Source organism: Phyllobates terribilis, unplaced genomic scaffold, assembly GCF_046119375.1.
Source record: "Phyllobates terribilis strain yellow unplaced genomic scaffold, ASM4611937v1 Scaffold_3__8_contigs__length_932513732, whole genome shotgun sequence".
In the NCBI taxonomy this organism is placed as follows: Eukaryota; Metazoa; Chordata; class Amphibia; order Anura; family Dendrobatidae; genus Phyllobates; species Phyllobates terribilis.
This window is the reverse complement of record NW_027362763.1, coordinates 203,346,281-203,366,105: the sequence shown is the minus strand read 5'-3', so window position 1 is coordinate 203,366,105 and position 19,825 is coordinate 203,346,281. Positions and strand designations below refer to the sequence as shown.

The window sequence follows — 19,825 nt, the reverse complement described above, 5'->3', positions numbered from 1 at the left end:
TCTGGCTTTCATTATTGGGTCAAATTTATCAAAACTGTCCAAAAGAATAAGTGTCTTAGTTGCCTATAGCAACCAATCACTGCACAGCTTTCTTTTTAACAGAGCTGTTTAAAAAATGAAAGCTGAGCTGTGATTGGTTGCTGTGGGCAACTAACACAGGAAGGGGGAGGGGGATTTAGACAGTTTTGATAAATGAGGCCCCAAAATATTTCTTTGGATATGTGATGTGTTTCTTGAAAATCAAAGTAATTAAATCTTCTTTTTGTGCACTTCAGGTGGAAACTCTCGCACTGCTATGGTTGCTGCTCTCAGCCCTGCAGATATTAACTATGATGAGACCCTTAGTACCCTGCGGTGAGATGTTTTGTCTTTTATTCACCTGTAATGCTGATGCATGACAAAGGAACCAAACAGTGAAACTACTTAGTGTAAGACCTGTAATACTGATGCATGACAAAGGAACCAAACAGTGAAACTACTTAGTGTAAGATGCTGCTTTTAAAGGGGTTGTCCAGGACTTTAACATTGATGGCCTATCCTTTTTTGAACTGAGATAATTTTTAAACGAAAAAGTCCGAACATATACCCTAACCCCTACTAACCCCTCCTATACCATACTCAGACCCCAATAAGTGTCCATCAAAACAAAGTCCTCTTTAATTCCAAAAGTATTATCATCCTCTTCTTCATTAATGTGTCCAGAGGATCATCCATTTACTTTTCCCACCCGTTACCCATCTCTCATTATACAAAGAAGCAAAAATGTTGTTGTCAAATGAATACATCCTATTCGTTAGCAAGGTCCAACACATATATAACTAACAGCTATTGTACCAGAATGTACCCACCATCTCTGGGTCTACAATCCTTCATGACCAAACCCTCAGTCTCTATCTGAGACTTGGGTTTTCCCGAAGAATTTTGTGTAAATTTAGTCCAGGATACAAGCTTTAAAACAATTATATATGTAAAACTATTTATTTTGGGAGTCACCTAGTTGGTAATTGGAGATAGTAATAATCTTGACCAAGTCAGAGTTAGAGGAACCAGGTCAGGGGAGTACAGTCATGGCGCCCATAGCTTCTCAAATCTTTGAAATACAAACTTTTCAGGACGAAGCATACATCAGGAATTAATTCATGTATGTTAGAGGGAGCTTCATCCTTCCAGTGAAGGGCAATTCATTTCCTGACCAAGTAAAGTAATCCTAGAATAGATATCTTTTGAGCCTGCTCAACTGGTAGGTCACCAATATAGCCCAGTAAACATATGATAGAATCTGAGGGGATGTTGCATTCAAATACTTTGGTAATTAGATTTAGCACTGCCGAACTCTATGAGTCATGTAATATTGTGACAGCCTTTGTACTTCACTCATTGTTACACTGGGAACATATGAAGGATATCATTCCTACGTATCTTCACTAATTGGACCCACGTCTTGTTCCCACTTAGTGTTAAGGGTGCAGCCTCTCTTTTTAAGGACCTGTTCCATCAGACATTTGTAATAAAGCAAAATAATACCTCGCTTTGAGCCCTCTTTAAGTATATTATCTATTTTGTAGTGTGAAGGCATGCCTCAATTGTAAATACTGGTAAAAGCATTTGTTTGGAATATCTAACTCCTCCTGAAGTTTCTTAAAGGCTTTAAATTGATCATTCTGAATTATTTGTGAGTCCTCTGTTTTGTCAAAGCTTAAAACCTTCTTGTTTATCGAATTCTGGGTAGTTAGGGTTCCAAATTGGCGAGCATTGGGAGTACCCCACTAATCCTTCTTTTAGTTTGGCTTTAGACCAAATTTTATGAATCCCTCTAATAGTCACATATGAAGGGTCACAGCTCCAAAGATTACTCCCTTCCAAGGTTTCTGCAAAATTTCTTACCCCTAAAGTGTGCCAAATCATTCTGGCAGAGGAAGAGGGCAACTCAGGTTTGCCCCAGCCTCTGAGATGCTGCAGTTGGGAAGAGATGAAGTACATCGAGGGACTGGAATGGCCAGGCCTCTATCCTCTTTGGGCCTCTGAAGGGTTTCAAGTCACATTCTTGTTGTACTCTTTCTCTATATCAGGTCCCTAAAAATACTATTTAATTTATAGAAAATTTGAAAGGGAAGCCATAAAAGGCGCTTTATGTAGCAGATAAAATATCTGTGGCATAAAAATCATCTTATAGTGGTGTATGTGCAGTACCCAGCCGCGGCCACTACTCCATCAACGAGCTGTACTGTGCAGCTCCGTAACTGAGAAGTTCCAGCTGCCGACAACACAAGGAACAGACTAATCACGAATTGTAGATTGCAGTTTAATTTATGTCCTTTTTTTAAGCTCGGGAATTAATGAAATGTCACTATTTCTGTTCTCCTGTTTTGGCTATTGTTGGTTACTGTGAATGGGCTATAAAAGATGTTGTATACTCTTGCAGATATGCTGACCGTGCCAAACAGATCCGATGCAATGCTGTCATCAACGAAGATCCAAATAATCGTCTGATCCGTGAGCTGAAGGATGAGGTGGCACGTCTGAGAGAGCTGCTTGGAGCCCAGGGGCTATCTGATATTATTGACAGTGAGTGGTCCATCATTACCATCACCATACACCCCTGCCTACTTGAGATCTCATTATGTGTTTTCCTGATATGTTCTGACAATTAGAAGAATTTAAAAATATATATTAAATTGTATGTAATGTACACTCCAGGTTGTGAGGTTCACACAAGAAGAGATCCTATTCTTGAGGTAGTTCCAGAGGTGAGATCTATCAGACATTTATGGTGTATCCTGTGAATATACCATAATTGAATACGATAACCCATTTAAAGGCTATGTACACCTTCACATGGAATTTTTTTTCTTGTTCTTTTTTTCTTGCAAAAGTAATCAACTTTCTAAATAGTGTTAATTACAGTTTCTACAATTTTGCGCTGTTAGTCCTTTATCTAGCTGAGTGATCTGCCAAAAAAAGATACAAGTCTTAAGAACTCCTGACAGGTCTCTCTGCTCTCCCCTCCCTTGATAGAAGGAGAAGGGAGCTGTACAGATTTTCAGTAGAAAGGTAAGAAATTATCTACAGTTTTGTAGAGCTCAGGCAAAACAGGCTAGAGACAAAGAGGAAAGCTTATGGAGATGAGAAAATGCAGTGTTAAGTGCTGATACATGAAAGCAATGCAGGAACACCCTAAAAACACACAGACCTCAAATACAGCATGTATTACAGGGAGGGAAACTCCCATAGGAGAAATGAGGTATACCTTGATGAGGCTTTGAACTTCATATAAGGGGATCCAAAAATGAATGAAGGAATAAAGATTGCAGACTGAAACGTAGTGCAATTTATTTAACTAAAGGTAACTACTAAGATATGAAAAAAAAAACATTTTTCCAAGTCAAAGGTGTCCACAGCACAGCCTTTAAAGAATAACTAAAACTTTGTATTGTTTTGTCATATTACATTCCCCTTATAATTACAAGCAGATCGGTGGGGGTTCGGATCCTGAGGCCCTCCCTCTCCCGATAACTCAGACCACTCACTACCCCAGAGAGGGGCACAGCTCAGGAGACAGGAGCGCACAGCTGCTGGCTGAGCGCAGACACAGAGCAGGGTATGGATACAATAAAAAACCCAGGCTCCGTGGATCAGGGGTCCCCAGTCCTTCTGGTGCAGTAGGTGGAGGTTCATCCTAATCTACAAATTTACCATCTTTATTTAATCTGTAATTCTGAAATGCAAATATAATATGATACATTGTACACACTGGTAAGGCGTGTGATGTATCACATGATACATTATATTTGTGGCTCCTTGTCTCCTCTCACATGATGTATCGACAACATCCAATCAAAGATTTCTTTTCTCGCTTCCCTGCTTGTCCTGAATCCTTCCACTTTTACAAACTTTCCTAAACCTTCACTTTTCTACCCATCTTTTGTTTATTTCTATATTGCACCATACCTTGGACTACAATGTACTTTTCTCCTGCTTTGATTCTTTCTGCATTTTCACATATCTATTTTGTACAACATGATCTTTTCTTTTTTAACATTTGCCTTCCTTCTCTCTAACTATCCTATGCTTTTCCTATTGTTCACCTCTTGTCTCATATCAATATATCTGACCACTTCTACTGTTTTGTACATTACATTGCACCATCTGTGTCCCTTCTCGTCTGCACCTTCCCCGTATCCTTCTGGATCGGTATCCCCTCTCTCTCTGGCTTCTGCTCTTTATAGATGTGTGTCCTGTGGATAACGCCAATGTACTACACACGCGTCATCCTCCTGACAATCTCTTCACAGCGGTGAATGCCCTAACGGGAATGAGTCCTTCATCTTCTATGTCTGGTTTGTCCAGTCGAGCTGCTTCTGTCTGCAGCCTACATGAGCGTCTTGCATTCACACCTGGAAGCGAAGAGGCTATAGAGAGACTCAAGGTAGGCTTTACAAATGCAACCTGCTATGCAGATGTGTCCTTCCTTACCTTTCCTCTTGGCTGGACATTTCCAGAGAAAAATAGATACTCTGTTAGGAGATATTTATGCTATATGTATCTATATGTGGCCAGTGGTTGTGATGTAAATTGCAGTCTCTCTAGGGTTTTACAAGTATTTCCTTATTTTACGAGACAATGCTACAAATTTTTTACATAGGCATAAATAAATAAATTCTGCCTACCTGTATCAGCCAATAGTGGGACCTTTTATTTTTGGCTGTTTTATTGTTGTATATTGGTTTTTGTAATAAGCTCTCATGCTTCCTTTAAAGGGAACCTGTCACATTATACATCCTGTCCAATCTGTGAACAGCATGGTATAAAGAAGGAGAAGCTGAGCAGAATAATATATAGGTTTGTTGGAAAGTGTTCAGTATAACTTGTATTTTATTGATTGAAATCCCCGGTGTTTTATATATATGAGTCCAGTGGGCGGTCCTACTAGTGACTGACTGCTATCTCTGCATGCAGTCATACAGCGAACACTGTCAATCACTGAGTGATGACCACCCACTGGTCCTCCGTGCATATAAACACTAAGGATTTCAATAATTAAAATGCAAGTTTTACTGAAACTTTTCCCACAAAAATGTCTATCAATCTGATCCTACTCTACAACATCCTACCTGCAGATCAGATCCAATTTTCAACCTGATAAGTTCCATTTAATGACATTTAAGAGATCGTGCACACAACCGATTATATCTGATATTTTCATGGATAGCACTCGTACCTGTGATATTCTATGGGACTGTGCACATGTTTGATTTTTTTTAAATAAGTGACATATCCAATCTTGATCCGAGCATCGGATCAAAATTGGCAGTGCAAGTCTATGGGTCGGTGGAAAACATTGGACTGCACTAGGATGACATCCGATTTTGGGTCGATTTTCATAAACTGACATAAGGGATAAGGTGGGGAAACTCTTTTGTTTCTCCACTGAGAATTGATCCCACTTATCAGACTGATCCCACTAGTTTCATCAGAAAAATCAGACTGTTTTATTGGATGGAGAGAAAACGATTGTGTGCACCTACCCTTATAGACAGCAAGAAGTGTAATTTATCCTTATTGCTATGCAGGGGATTTGGACCTTTGTTTCAGAAAACATGAACAGAATTTAGTATTTATTTAAATTGAACAAAACAAAATTATGTTCAAATGAGGACCATGTAATTAAGCCATAGCTGACATAATAATGAATACAATGTATTTAAAGAAACACTCCCATCAAAATTTTTATCCTTTTAATATATTGCAGTCATCATATTATATACCACTGTGTACTTACAATTGCTCATTTTGCCTTTCTACAAAGCTAATCCTTCTCTTTTCCATTAGATCTATGACATCAAAAACTGACTAGCTGAATCTTTCTAAGCTCTATGTAGAAACAGGAGGTAAATTTTCCCTGTATGAGTCATGAGTCACTGCAAAAGTCCCTGGAAGGGGGGAGGAGGAAGCAACTGGGTCATGAGTTGAAGAGGGGAATGAGTCATACAGGGACCAGAGACTTCCTGTTTCTAGATAGAGCAGATAAAAGAGAAGAATTAGCTGAGTAGAAAGGCAAAATGAGCAATTGTAAGTACAAAATGCTATATAATATGATGATTGCAATATATTAAGAGGATAAAAACTTTGATGGGAGGAGGAGTGCTTCTTTAATGGGTCGGTGCATTAATTTTGCCATAAATGTGAAAAGTACATCTATTATTTTACCTCATTGACGATATGATCAAAATCAAACAGGTTCACAAATTTTCTATGATCAGTTCACCATTTGCTATCAATGAAGATACTACTGGAACCCTTTTAATATATTTATGTCAATGCTTATCTAAATGACTAATACTGTAATGTAAGTGTATTATTTCAGTATCTTCTATTCTCATAAATCAGGAAACTGAGAAAATCATTGCTGAGCTAAATGAGACGTGGGAGGAGAAGCTGCGACGCACTGAGGCTATACGTATGGACAGGTAATTGACAAATTGACCATGAAAGCACTTCAGATAATGACCCCATACTTATTCACAGACATGTACGTTCATAATTCCTAATAAAATCATAATTATTCTGTGCAGATGAGACCTACGTATATGGCTGATCAATGCCCATAGTCTGATAATATGTTTTTCTTCTTCTTCCTACAGAGAGGCTTTATTAGCAGAGATGGGGGTGGCCATGAGAGAAGATGGAGGAACACTTGGAGTATTTTCGCCTAAAAAGGTAAATGTAGGAATTTTTTGTGACACTTATTGGGGCCAACATTTTTATTTTACCTTGTTTAATGCAGTATATACAACATTTTATCATATCTATACATGCAATTATATACATACTATAGGCTAGGGTTAAGTCCTAGCACTCCAGGTCCTGATCAGGTGCACCTGGATAGCCATGACTAGAACCAGGCCATGTGCTCACTGGTCCGTCAGCTGGGGGAAGCTGAGCAGAGTGGGTTGTGTGGGAGCTGGAGATAGACAAGCCAGAATTTCTCTGAGAAGAGAATGCACAGGCCGAGTGAACCAAACTGCCAGTATCAGTGGTTGCTGTGGACAATAGCTGTTTTGTGTAACCGAACTGGGACTAGCTCAGCCATGTATGAGTAGCCAGGATCTGTATTGTTTAGTTAGCGCCTGGACAAGGCTAGGGATTTTATGTTTATGGTTTTGTTTTGGTACTGTGTGATATAAAAAAAACAAACCTGTGACTTCGTGTTCCAAGTGGCTACCCGAGAGAGAGAACCGTGGCCCCATAATACCAATGACAAACGATAATACTGGCCACTACCGAACACTGTTACCAAGCACTGCCACTCCACCCTTAATGTACACTGCCTGACACTAAAATGGGGTAGAATGGGGTACGACTCTTCCAAACATGTTGGAAAACAGACCACATGTAGCTTTATAGCTTTAGGGGATTAAATTAAACAAGATAGGTGTTATATGTAACATTCTATGGTTCTCGTTGAGAAGTAAATAGCACCTAATTATATCTCTTATAACTGAGTGGTTCGATACAGGTTCACGAGCCTGTGTACATGTGCTAGCAAACGGACGATGTGCTGCCAATAATAATGATTTTTATGCCAGAATAAACAATCTAATCTCCCGCTGCTATTTATCGTCCAATGATTGGGAATGAGTATTCTCACGAACACTCGTTCGTCAATTATCGGCTCGTCTAAACTTACCATAAGATGAATGACGAAACAAAATTGGATAATCTAATTTTTGTAAGAAAAAAATCTTGTCTGTGACTAAGGGTCCATTTACTTGAACCGACCAGCAGCACGATACGACCACCGATCAGTAAACTTTTACAGACTGGTGGTCGTTTAACAACCAGTTTGTTCAAGCAGACTAAAGTAAACGTTGTGCACTGAGCGATCTGCAATAGACCACTCAGTGTACATAGGCTGCCACTGTCCTGATTACACAGGATGATGCACCGCCGAGAATGATGATTTTTTTGTTCAGCACAAAAGATAATTTCGCCCAATGAATGAGCATTTTACTCATTCATCAGGCGGTCAGCAGCCTGTTTACACATTTTTAATAATGCTCGTTTATGATTATCTTTCAGTGTCAATGCAGCTGTACAATAAGAATGGAATCACACATGCTGTTTGTGATGCAGCTTTTCTATACAAGCATAAGAGTAGATCCAAAAAGAAGGCAATTTATTATAGTGGAAAAAAATTGCAGCAAGCATTATTTGCCTCCAAAAATTGGATGGCACTCGCCCATTCAACTCTATGGGTCTGTGGAAAAAAATCAGACCACACTTGGATAACATTTGAGTGTGATTCGATTTTCACGGACTGACATTATAGAGAAGGAGGAAAACAGTTTTTTTCTCCACCTCCGAGAAAATCGGATCAGAGTCTGATCAGAGTGTGATTGGCTTAATCGACCCGATTTTCTTGGATGTGGAGAAAACGGATGTGTGACCCTAGCCTCATAATTCATCCTATTCAGAGTCATCTTCTTTCAGAATGTGACCATGGGACAATTCATGATACCCCTGGGTCCAGCTCTTGGCACCCCTGGGAAACAGCTGATTTTGCAGGAGTAAACTGAAGCTCACTCTTTGTTCTGGCACATAAAGGTTGTGCCAAGCAGGGGGACCCCTCTATATGATGTCCATATGACCCACGATAGAGCATACGGACTGAGGTCATCTTCATGATACACATAGAGCATTTTGTGATATCATTGTGGTTTATTGGCCTATATATCTACACATAGCAGCATTGTACCACTAGTTTACCAATGATGTTTTTAGATAGGTGAGTCTTATTCTGACATTATCCAGCTCATAGGATTCGCCTTAATTGGCTTTTTGTCACATTTACCCCTCTGGTAGTAATGGGAAAATAACAAAACATGAATGTTGGATCAGCTAGTGATACAGTAGTCATATTAAATGTTTTGATCAATCAAGGTCAACATCAAGGATTACTGATTGCACTGAAAAGAATGAACTGTAACTACTCATCAATACCTTAGTCCTCATATCCAAATACTGAATGGGACGTGCTGAAAATAAGTTCAGATGTTCCCATACTCACATACATATAACCATACTGAATGATGTATGACACATGCACCACTGGAACATTTCTGGGGCAACTGTGTTTAAACGGTCAACTTCAAAGAGGTTCCCATAGCTTTGCTATTCTAATATACTTTCATTCACTGCTTTTCTTCTATGAGCACATCTCAGTGTGGGCATGTAATCCTTTGTTGACATGCAGGCATTATTACTTGTTTGTTATGTCCAACCTGCCCCTCATCTGGGGACAAGATCTGGACAAAATGCGAAGGGAGCGTCACTCAGCTCCTGATGGAGGCGGAGGTGCCTTTAAAGAAGCACTCCTCCTCTCATCAAAGTTTTTATCCTTTTAATATATTGCAATCATATGATATGGCACTGTGTACTTACAGTTGCCTTTCTACCCAGCTAATTGTTCTCTTTTCCATTAGGTCAATGACATCATGTGATTAAAAACTGACTAGCTGAATGCTTCTATGCTCTATATAGAAACAGGAGGTCAATTTTCCTTGTATGCGTCATAAGTCACTGCAAAAGTCCCTCACAGGGAGCAGCTGGGTCAGGAGTTGAAGAGAGGAATGATAAAAGCAGGGAAAAGAGACTTCCTGTTTCTACATAGAGCAAAGCAAAGAGAAGAATTAGCTGGGTAGAAAGGCAAAATGAGCAATTGTAAGTACACAGTGCTATATAATATGATGACTGAAATATATTAACCCCTTAATAACATCTGACGTACTAATACGCGTCTGTGCCCTGGGACTTAAGAGCCAGACCCGTATTAGTACGTCATGGCGATCGCGCGCGCACACAGGCTGTGCGGGCGCGATCGCCGCCGGGTGTCAGCTGATTGTCACAGCTGACACCCGGTACTATGTGCAGGGAGCGGTCACGCACCGCTCCCAGCACATTAACCCCCGCGATGCTGCGATCGAAGTCGATCGAAGTCGATCGCGGCATTGCGGGGGCAAGGGGAGGTGATCGCCGATACTCACCTCCTCTTCCGGCTTCCAGCGCAGTCTGCAAAGGCTTCCCGGGTGTTGCCATGACGACCCGATGTCGTCATGACAACATCCGGGTCACCAGAGAGCAGGAAGATTGCTTGGACATGCGCAGTGCATCTCCAAGCAATCTTCACACTGTGCACTTCTGACAGCCTTCATGGCATAGGGATGGTGCTCCATTCCTGTGCCATGCAGGCGATCAGAAAAAAAAAAGTGAAAGTCCCAGAGTGGGACAAAGTAATAAAGTGTATAAACTGTGTGAAAGTGGAAAAAAAAAAAAAAAAAAAATGTGCAAAAATATTATAAAAAAATAAAAAAAATAATACACCAAAAATAAAAATATAATGTACCCATCAATAAATATTATTATAAAAAAAATAAAAAAAAAACAATAAAAGTACACATATTTGGTATCGCCGCGTCCGGAACAACCTGACCTATAAAACTGTCCCACTAGTTAACCCCTTCAGTGAACACGGTAAAAAAAAAAAAAAAAAAAAACAAGCAAAAAACAATGCTTTATCACCATACCGCCAAACAAAAAGTGGAATAACACGCGATCAAAAAGACGCATATAAATAAAAATGATACCGCTGAAAACGTCATCTCGTCCCGCAAAAAACAAGCCGCCATATAGCTCCATCAGCCGAAAAATAAAAAAGTTATAGCTCTCAGAATAAAGCGATACTAAAAAATATTTTTTTCTATAAAATAGCTTTTATTGTGTATAAGCGCCAAAACATAGAAAAATTATACAAATGTGGTACCGCTGTAAACGTACTGACCCGAAGAGTAAAGCTGCCTCATCAATTTTACCACACGCGGAACAGAATAAAAAAAAAAAAAAAAAACAATTCCTGAATTGTTGGTTTTTGTTTATTCTGCCTCCCAAAAATCGGAATAGAAAGCGATCAAAAAATGTCACGTGCCTGAAAATGGCACCAATAACAACGTCAAGTCATCCCGCAAAAAACGAGCCGTCACATGACTGTCTGCCAAAATTTGGAAAAATTATAGCTCTCAAAATATGGCGATGCAAAAACTAGATTTTACAAAAAATGCGTCTTTTAGTGTGTGACAGCTGTCAGTCATAAAAACCCCATATGATTCTGGCATTGCTGTAATCACACCGACCCGAAGAATAAAGTCGTCTAATCACTTATACCGCACAAGGAACGGCGTCAAAAATAAACTCTTGAGTTAGGATTGGGCTAGGGTTAGGGCTGGGTTTGGGGCTAGGGTTGTGCTGGGGCTAGGGTTGTGCTGGGGCTAGGGTTGTGCTGGGGCTAGGGTTGTGCTGGGGCTAGGGTTGTGCTAGGGTTAGGGCTGGGGTTGGGATTTTTTTCAAAAGTAAGAAAAAAAGATGACGATATGGCGACTAGTGTTGAGAGCAAGTGCTCGCTACTTGAGTTTGCATCGGGTGCTCTGGTATGCATTTAGTATCGTGGGTATTTGAGTGACATGCTCGAGTCTCTGCCCCATATGCTTCGCGGCCAAAAAACTTTACGGGGATTGCCTGCCATGCACGAGCGATCCCCGCATGTTTTTTTTTGGGTGTCTAATAACCGTGAAACATGCGGAGCAGGGACTCGAGCATGTCACTTGAGCACACGCTGTACATGGTGCATACCTGAGTACCCGATGCAAACTCAAGTAGCGAGCACTTGCGCTCAAGAATAATGAAAACTTATTCAATATGATGACCTAATGTAAACAAATAATGTGCCGTACCTCTGGGTTCAAAATGTTCACTATACACCTTAATAAAATCTTTGAGGGGTATAGTTTCCAAAATGGGGACACTTGTGGGGGAGCTCCACTGTTTAGGCACATCACGGGCTCTCCAAACGCGACATGGTGTCCGCTAACAAATTGAATGGAAAATCGGCTCAAATTGTTAGCGGACGCCATGTTGCGTTTGGAGAGCCCCTGTGTGTCCAAACATTGGAGCTCCCCCACAAGTGACCCCATTTTGGAAACTAGACCCCCCAAGGCACCTATCTAGATGCATAGTGAGCACTTAGAACCCCCAGGTGCTTCACAAATTGATTCGTAAAAATGAAAAAGTGAAAATAAAACACTTTTTCATTTTTATGAATCAATTTGTGAAGCACCTGGGGTTCCAAGTGCTCACTATGAATCTAGATAGGTGCCTTGGGGGGTCTAGTTTCCAAAATGGGGTCACTTGTGGGGGAGCTCCAATGTTTGGGCACACAGGGACTCTCTAAATGCAACATGGTATCCGCTAACAAATTGAATGGAAAATCGGCTCAAATTGTTAGCGGACACCACATTGCGTTTGGAGAGCCCCTCTGTGCCCAAACTTTGGAGCTCCCCCACAAGTGACCCCATTTTGGAAACTAGACCCCCCAAGGCACCTTTCTAGATGCATAGTGAGCACTTGGAACCCCCAGGTGCTTCACAAATTGATTCGTAAAAATGAAAAAGTGAAAAAAAAAACACTTTTTCATTTTTATGAATCAATTTGTGAAGCACCTGGGGTTCCAAGTGCTCACTATGAATCTAGATAGGTGCCTTGGGGGGTCTAGTTTCCAAAATGGGGTCACTTGTGGGGGAGCTCCAATGTTTGAGCACACAGGGACTCTCCAAATGCAACATGATATCCGCTAACAAATTGTCGGCTCAAATTGTTAGCGGATATCATGTTGCATTTGGAGAGTCCCTGTGTGCCCAAACATTGGAGCTCCTCCACAAGTGACCCCATTTTGGAAACTAGACCCCCCAAGGCACCTATCTAGATGCATAGTGAGCACTTGGAACCCCTAGGTGCTTCACAAATTAATTCGTAAAAATGAAAAAGTGTTTTTTTTTTCACTTTTTCATTATTACGAATCAATTTGTGAAGCACCTGGGGGTTCCAAGTGCTCACTATGCATCTAGAAAGGTGCCTTGGGGGGTCTAGTTTCCAAAATGGGGTCACTTGTGGGGGAGCTCCAAAGTTTGGGCACAGAGGGGCTCTCCAAACGCAATGTGGCGTCCGCTAACAATTTGAGCCGATTTTCCATTCAATTTGTTAGCGGATACCATGTTGCATTTAGAGAGTCCCTGTGTGCCCAAACATTGGAGCTCCCCCACAAGTGACCCCATTTTGGAAACTAGACCCCCCAAGGCACCTATCTAGATGCATAGTGAGCACTTGGAACCCCTAGGTGCTTCACAAATTGATTCGTAAAAATGAAAAAGTGTTTTTTTTTTCACTTTTTCATTGTTACGAATCAATTTGTGAAGCACCTGGGGGTTCCAAGTGCTCACTATGCATCTAGATAGGTGCCTTGGGGGGTCTAGTTTCCAAAATGGGGTCACTTGTGGGGGAGCTCCAATGTTTGGGCACACAGCAGCTCTCCAAACGCAACATGGTGTCGCTAACAATTTGAGCCAATTTTGCGTTAAATTTGTTAGCGGACACCATGTTGCATTTAGAGAGCCGCTGTGTGCCCAAATATTGGAGCTCCCCCACAAGTGACCCCATTTTGGAAACTAGACCACCCAAGGCACCTATCTAGATGCATACTGAGCACTTGGAACCCTCAGGTGCTTCACAAATTGATTCATACAAATGAAAAAGTGTTTTTTTTTTCACTTTTTCATTGTTACGAATCAATTTGTGAAGCACCTGGGGGTTCCAAGTGCTCACTATGCATCTATATAGGTGCCTTGGGGGGTCTAGTTTCCAAAATGGGGTCACTTGTGGGGGAGCTCCAATGTTTGGGCACACAGGGACTCTCTAAATGCAACATGGTGTCCTCTAACAAATTTAACGGAAAATCGGCTCAAATTGTTAGCGACACCATGTTGCGTTTGGAGAGCCGCTGTGTGCCCAAACATTGGAGCTCCCCCACAAGTTACCCCATTTTGGAAACTAGACCCCCCAAGGCACCTATCTAGATGCATTGTGAGCACTTGGAACACTCAGGTGCTTCACAAATTGATTCATAAAAATGAAAAAGTGTTTTTTTTTTTCACTTTTTCATTGTTACGAATCAATTTGTGAAGCACCTGGGGGTTCCAAGTGCTCACTATGCATCTAGAAAGGTGCCTTGGGGGGTCTAGTTTCCAAAATGGGGTCACTTGTGGGGGAGCTCCAAAGTTTGGGCACACATGGGCTCTCCAAACACAACATGGCGTCCGCTAATTATTCAAGCAAATTTTACAATCAAAAAGTCAAATAGCGCTCCTTCCCTTCCGAGCCCTGCCGTGCGCCCAAACAGTATTTTTTCCCCAAATATTGGGTATCTGCGTGCCCAGGGGAAATTGCACAACAAATTTTGGGGTCCATTTTTTCTTGTTACCCCTGTGAAAATAAAAAAAATTGGGTCTAAATTAACATTTTTGTGAAAAAAGTTAAATGTTCATTTTTTTCTTCCACATTCAAAAAATTCCTGTGAAGCACCTGAAGGGTTAATAAAGTTCTTGAATGTGGTTTTGAGCACCTTGAGGGGTGCAGTTTTTAGAATGGTGTCACTTTTGGGTATTTTCTGTCATAAAGACCTCTCAAAGTGACTTCAAATGTGATGTGGTCCCTAAAAAAATGGTTTTGTAAATTTTGTTGGAAAAATGAGAAATCGCTGGTCAACTTTTAACCCTTATAGCTCCCTAACAAAAAAAAATTTTGGTTCCAAAATTGTGCTGATGTAAAGTAGACATGTGGGAAATGTTATTTATTAACTCTTTTGTGTGACATATCGCTCTGATTTCAGGGCTTAAAAATTCAAATTTTGAAAATTGCAAAATTTTCAAAATTTTCGCCAAATTTCCGTTTTTTTCACAAATAAACGCAAGTGATATCGAAGAAATTTTTCCACAATCATGAAGTACAATATGTCACGAAAAAACAATCTCAGAATCAGGGGGATCCGTTGAAGCGTTCGAGAGTAATTACCTCATAAAGTGACAGTGGTCAGAATTGTAAAAATTGGCCCGGTCATTAACGTGCAAACCACCCGCGGGGCTTAAGGGGTTAAGAGGATAAAAACTTTCCGACTTGTGCTTGTCATTAGAAAGCACATTGCAGCGGCTATCAATTGAAGGGCCTGGCATTTGGGCAGAATTGGCAGAGTCAGTGCAGAGGACAGTGCAGTTTGTCATCTGAGCTTCCCTTGCGTGGCGTAGACTGACCCTGCCGATGCATTGGAGTACAGATGCGCTGTCAGTCATTCACAACAGGAGCAGAGTGATGTGCTCCACTTATTCCATCCAAATGCTGTGCCCAGATGAGAGGCGGACCGGACTGCACATACAGGAGGTAATGCCTGCATGTCAGCAAAGAATTTATGTGACCTACACGGAGATGAGCTCATAGAAGAAGTGCAGATAATGAAAGTATATTAGAAAAGCAATTGTTGTAGAGATAGGACATACGAAAGGGGGTCAAATAGTAATGGAAAACCCCTTTAAGGAGGTCCGTAGTCAATATAGAACTGCTTACTTGCTGATGTGTCTTTTCTTTTCCATTTAGACACATGGAAAAGAATTGTTAACTTAGGGTGTCTGATTCCCATTCATAGAAAACTTCATTCTTGTCATTAATATTTTAATAATTTACAGTTTATATTTCTTCACAACTAGCCTTAAACACAGCGAAATCCGAATGCACATGCTCACTGTAATCTGTCTATTTTTTACATCTTTCGCACCTAACAAATGTATGTTACATAAAATATTAACCATTTGGTTCTATTGTGTACGTAGCCGAAGGCTGTGAATATTTATGTTGTCATTTTGTTTTTACGTTGCCTTATGTCCCAATCACTCACGTTCTCATTCCATGGGATTATCAGATCATCTCTTCACCTCTGGACATGTACTCAGAACTTGTGGGGGTTTATTCCCCAAAAGAGGTTGGTGCAGGTTTGGTGTGCTCTTCTACCTCCCGGCCTCTTCTCTTCTTCAGTGGATTGTGCATGTAGAATACGGTGAATGTCAAATGTCATGGGAATCACTAGGACATTTTTTCCCCGATTCTTTCTTTATACAGTTTGAAATACTATGAACTTTCGTTTTAAAAGGGTTTTCCGGGACTTTCATATTGATGGCCTATCCTTAGGCTAGTTGTTAATATGGGGTTCATTGAGTGGGACACATATACATACTAGCTAGCTGAATGAAGCATCTGCAGCGCTTGCTGGATTCCCCTTCATTCTTTAGTCTCAGTTCACATGTGCATTTATCTTTTCTGTTTCTGTCCCACTTAGAACAAACAGAACAGATAAACAGAATTAGCATCCTGTGCATTCCTGTTTCAAACTAATGGGCTTCGTCTAGTTTCCATTTGGTGTCAGTTTTTTAGAACAGAAATGTTCCGCGTGCAGAACTTATTCTTCCTGTGACACTAGTCACTACTATCTACTATTTTATTTTATATGCAATGTCCATAGTTATTGCATCTTATTAAATTGTATGTCTTCTTTACTTTTTTTGTTTTTCTCAGACTCCTCACCTTGTGAATCTCAATGAAGATCCTCTAATGTCTGAGTGTCTATTATATTACATCAAAGATGGCATTACAAGGTGAGAACAGACATATGATAAGTTATATATGTGATAAAAGTATACACTATCTGCTATTATCAGTGGGTTTTTATTTTTTGGAATTTATTACTTATTCTAACACTGAGGTTGTATGAGCCCAATTCATGGTATACCATACAATAGTGTGTACTCACCATCTTGTAGAGTGGTTATCTTTAAGTATATGAAGAATAGGATGGACAATTCTTACTGTACTCATTGTCTGAACTGTAATCAGATCCAATCTTCCTTAAAGGGACTCTGTCACTAGGTGTTTGACAGCTAATCTAAGAGCAGAATAATGTAGGGGCAGAAACTCTGATTCCAGTGACGTGTCACTTACTGGTCTGTTTTCTGCAATTTTTTTTATAAAATTAATATTTTGTTAGCAGGAAATTATCACTAGAAGACTAGTAAACCTGCTGGCCGGTAGTCCAGCCCCACCCCCATCACTGATTGGCAGCTTTCTGCCTATGCACAGTGTATACAGAAAGCAGGCAATCAGTGGTATGTGTGTGGGAGGACAGTTATACAGAGCTCAGCATTCATAAAATTGGCAGATCTGCAGCAGATAAGACACTTTTTAATCAAAACTGCAACAAGCAGCCCAGTAAGTGACACATTGCGGAAATCAAGGCCTCTGCCTCTACATTATACTGCTCTCAGTTGGGGTTGCAAAACCTGGTGACAGATTCCTTTTAACCCCTTTACGACCTTGGACGTATGAGTACGTCCAAGGTCATATCCCTGCACTCCATGCGGTCTCCGGCGCTGAGCCTGCATGTTTTCAGGCACATGACAGCTGATCTGTACAGCTGACATGTGCCCCTAACAGCTGCGGGTGGAATCGCGATCCACCCGCTGCTGTTAACATGTTAAATGCCGCTGTCAATCTCCGACAGCGTCATTTAACATGGCCGCGCCGGAAGCGCGTCACTAATCCCACCCCTTGGCACCTGTTTCACATGACCGTGGGTTGCCGATGGGCTAACATGACAACCTGGGGTCTTCAGGAGACCCCTGCGTTGTCATTGCCGGGATGCTATGAGCATCGTCCAGCCGTTGATGCTAATAGCAAGTAAGCATTTTTGTTACTCATAGCACAAGCGATCGGATGATCGCAGTTTCTAGTCTCCCATGAAGACTATTGAAGCATGTGAAAAGTAAAAAAAAATGTTTCAAACAATATAAAAGTTCAAATCACCCCCATGATTTCGCCCCATTCAAAATAAAACAATAAAAAAATTAAATATACATATATTTGGTATCGCCGTGTTCAGAATCGCCTGATCTATCAATATAAAAAAAGAATTAATCTGATCAGTAAACGGCGTAATGAGAAAAAAAATCAAAACGCCAGAATTACGTTTTTTTGGTCGCCGCAACATTGCAAGAAAATACAATAATAGGCGATGAAAAGATTGTATGTACCTCAAAATTGTATCAATAAAAACGTCAGCCTGGCACGCAAAAAATAAGCCCTCACCCGGCCCCAGATCCCAAAAAATGGAGACGCTACGGGTCTCAGAAAATGGCAACTTTTTTTTTGCAAACTTTGGATTTTTTTTTCATAACTTAAATAAAAAAGAACCCATACATGTTTGGTATCTACGAACTCGTGATGACCTGGAGAGTCATAATTGCTGGTCAGTTTTAGCATCTAGTGAACATGGTAAAAAAAAACAATTGTGGAATTGCACTTTTTTTGCAATTTCACCGCACTTTGAATTTTTTCCTGTTTTACAGTACACGACATGGTAAAACCAATGGTGTCGTTCAAAAGTACAACTTGTCATGCAAAAAACAAGCCCTTATACAGTCATGTTGACCAAAAAATAAAAAAGTTATCAATGGCCACTGAAGGGCTACAGCCTTCACAGTTCCATCACACAAATAAGCTGCAATGATCACATGACATAAATAATGTTACAAGATCGCCGGGGGTGGCACAGCTCTCAGAGCGGCACCAGTATCATTTATTCCTTATTTTATTAATTTAATTTAATTTATGTCAATAAAGGAGCAGTATGTGTGATTAAAGCCCAGATAATGAGTACAGCATGATAGTCCAGTGCTGTGGAACCAGGGGCGTACATAGAAATGATGGAGCCCCATAGCAGAAGTTCTATTTGGCACCCCTCCTCCCCTCAAAATAACATTAATATTCAGCGAGGTCGCAGAAGAGCATATCTCACAACTTTGCAGCCCTTACAAAGTCATTTTCTTCCTATATAGTCCTCCATGAAGTATTCTGGGCACCAGATAGTCCTCCATACAATATAATGGCCCCACATAGTCCACCATACAGTATTATGGGTACCACACAGTCTTCCATACAGTATAATGGCCCCATATAGTCCTCCATACAGAATAATGGGCACCACACAGTCCTCCATACAGTATAATGGCCTCATATAGTCTTCCATACTGTATAATGAACCCCATATAGTGCTCCATACAGCATAATGGTCCCCATATAGTGCTCCATAGAGTGAAAAGGGCCCCAGATAGTCCTCCATACAGTATAATGGGTCCCACATAGTCCTCCATACAGTATAATGGCCCCACATAGTGCTCCATACAGTATAATAGGCCCCATATATTGCTCCATTCAGTATAATGGGTCCCACATAGTGCTCCCTACAGTATAATGGTCCCCATATAGTCCTCCATACATAAAAAATAAACAAATACTCACTTCTCCTTGTTCCCCTGTTGCTCTGGTCTCTACAGCGTCTTCTGACACTCTGCAATGCTCAGCACAGAGGGTGCGCTGTAGTGACATCATCGCGTCCTCTGCCCTGAGACGTCACAGAGCTCAGACTCTCTCCCATTATTCCCTCTCAGACAAAGGGGGAATGATGGGAGAGATAGTGTCAGCTGACAGGGTAAGTGGCAGTGCCGAAGCTGGCACCGGGCCCCCCGACTCACGGGCCCCATAGTGGCCGCATGGTCTGTCGCCATTGGCAGTACGCAACTGTGTGGAACCCATTGTCACGAGGTGGGAATATATCTAGTATGCATTAAGACTGCAAATTGCAATAAGAACATTTTAAATAGGTAACAATCCACACTGCACTACCCCGCCATTACTAACAAGAAGAAATCTGTGCTGACAGGTTCCCTTTAATGCCCCTACTTTAATTACATCTTGATTGCTTTGTTTCATATTCATGCAAAAAAGTGTGTCACTGTCCAAAAATTTCTGGTCCCTGACTTTACATAGATATACCGTATACAGATAT

General features: G+C 40.8%; 1 protein-coding gene across 7 annotated transcripts in view; it reads left to right on the top strand.

The window, feature by feature from the left end:
- Nucleotides 1-19,825, top strand: part of KIF1A (kinesin family member 1A) — a 229,126-nt gene that overhangs the window by 132,128 nt on the left and 77,173 nt on the right. For 4 of the 7 annotated variants that reach the window (XM_073674513.1, XM_073674511.1, XM_073674514.1 and 1 more), the window contains exons 12-17: nt 276-354; nt 2,423-2,565; nt 4,227-4,426; nt 6,388-6,467; nt 6,642-6,717; nt 16,501-16,580. In XM_073674513.1, the coding sequence (XP_073530614.1) occupies nt 276-354; nt 2,423-2,565; nt 4,227-4,426; nt 6,388-6,467; nt 6,642-6,717; nt 16,501-16,580 (658 nt within the window). The remainder of the gene's footprint in view (nt 1-275; nt 355-2,422; nt 2,566-4,226; nt 4,427-6,387; nt 6,468-6,641; nt 6,718-16,500; nt 16,581-19,825) is intronic. The other 3 variants (XM_073674517.1, XM_073674516.1, XM_073674515.1) reach the window with 1 other exon arrangement.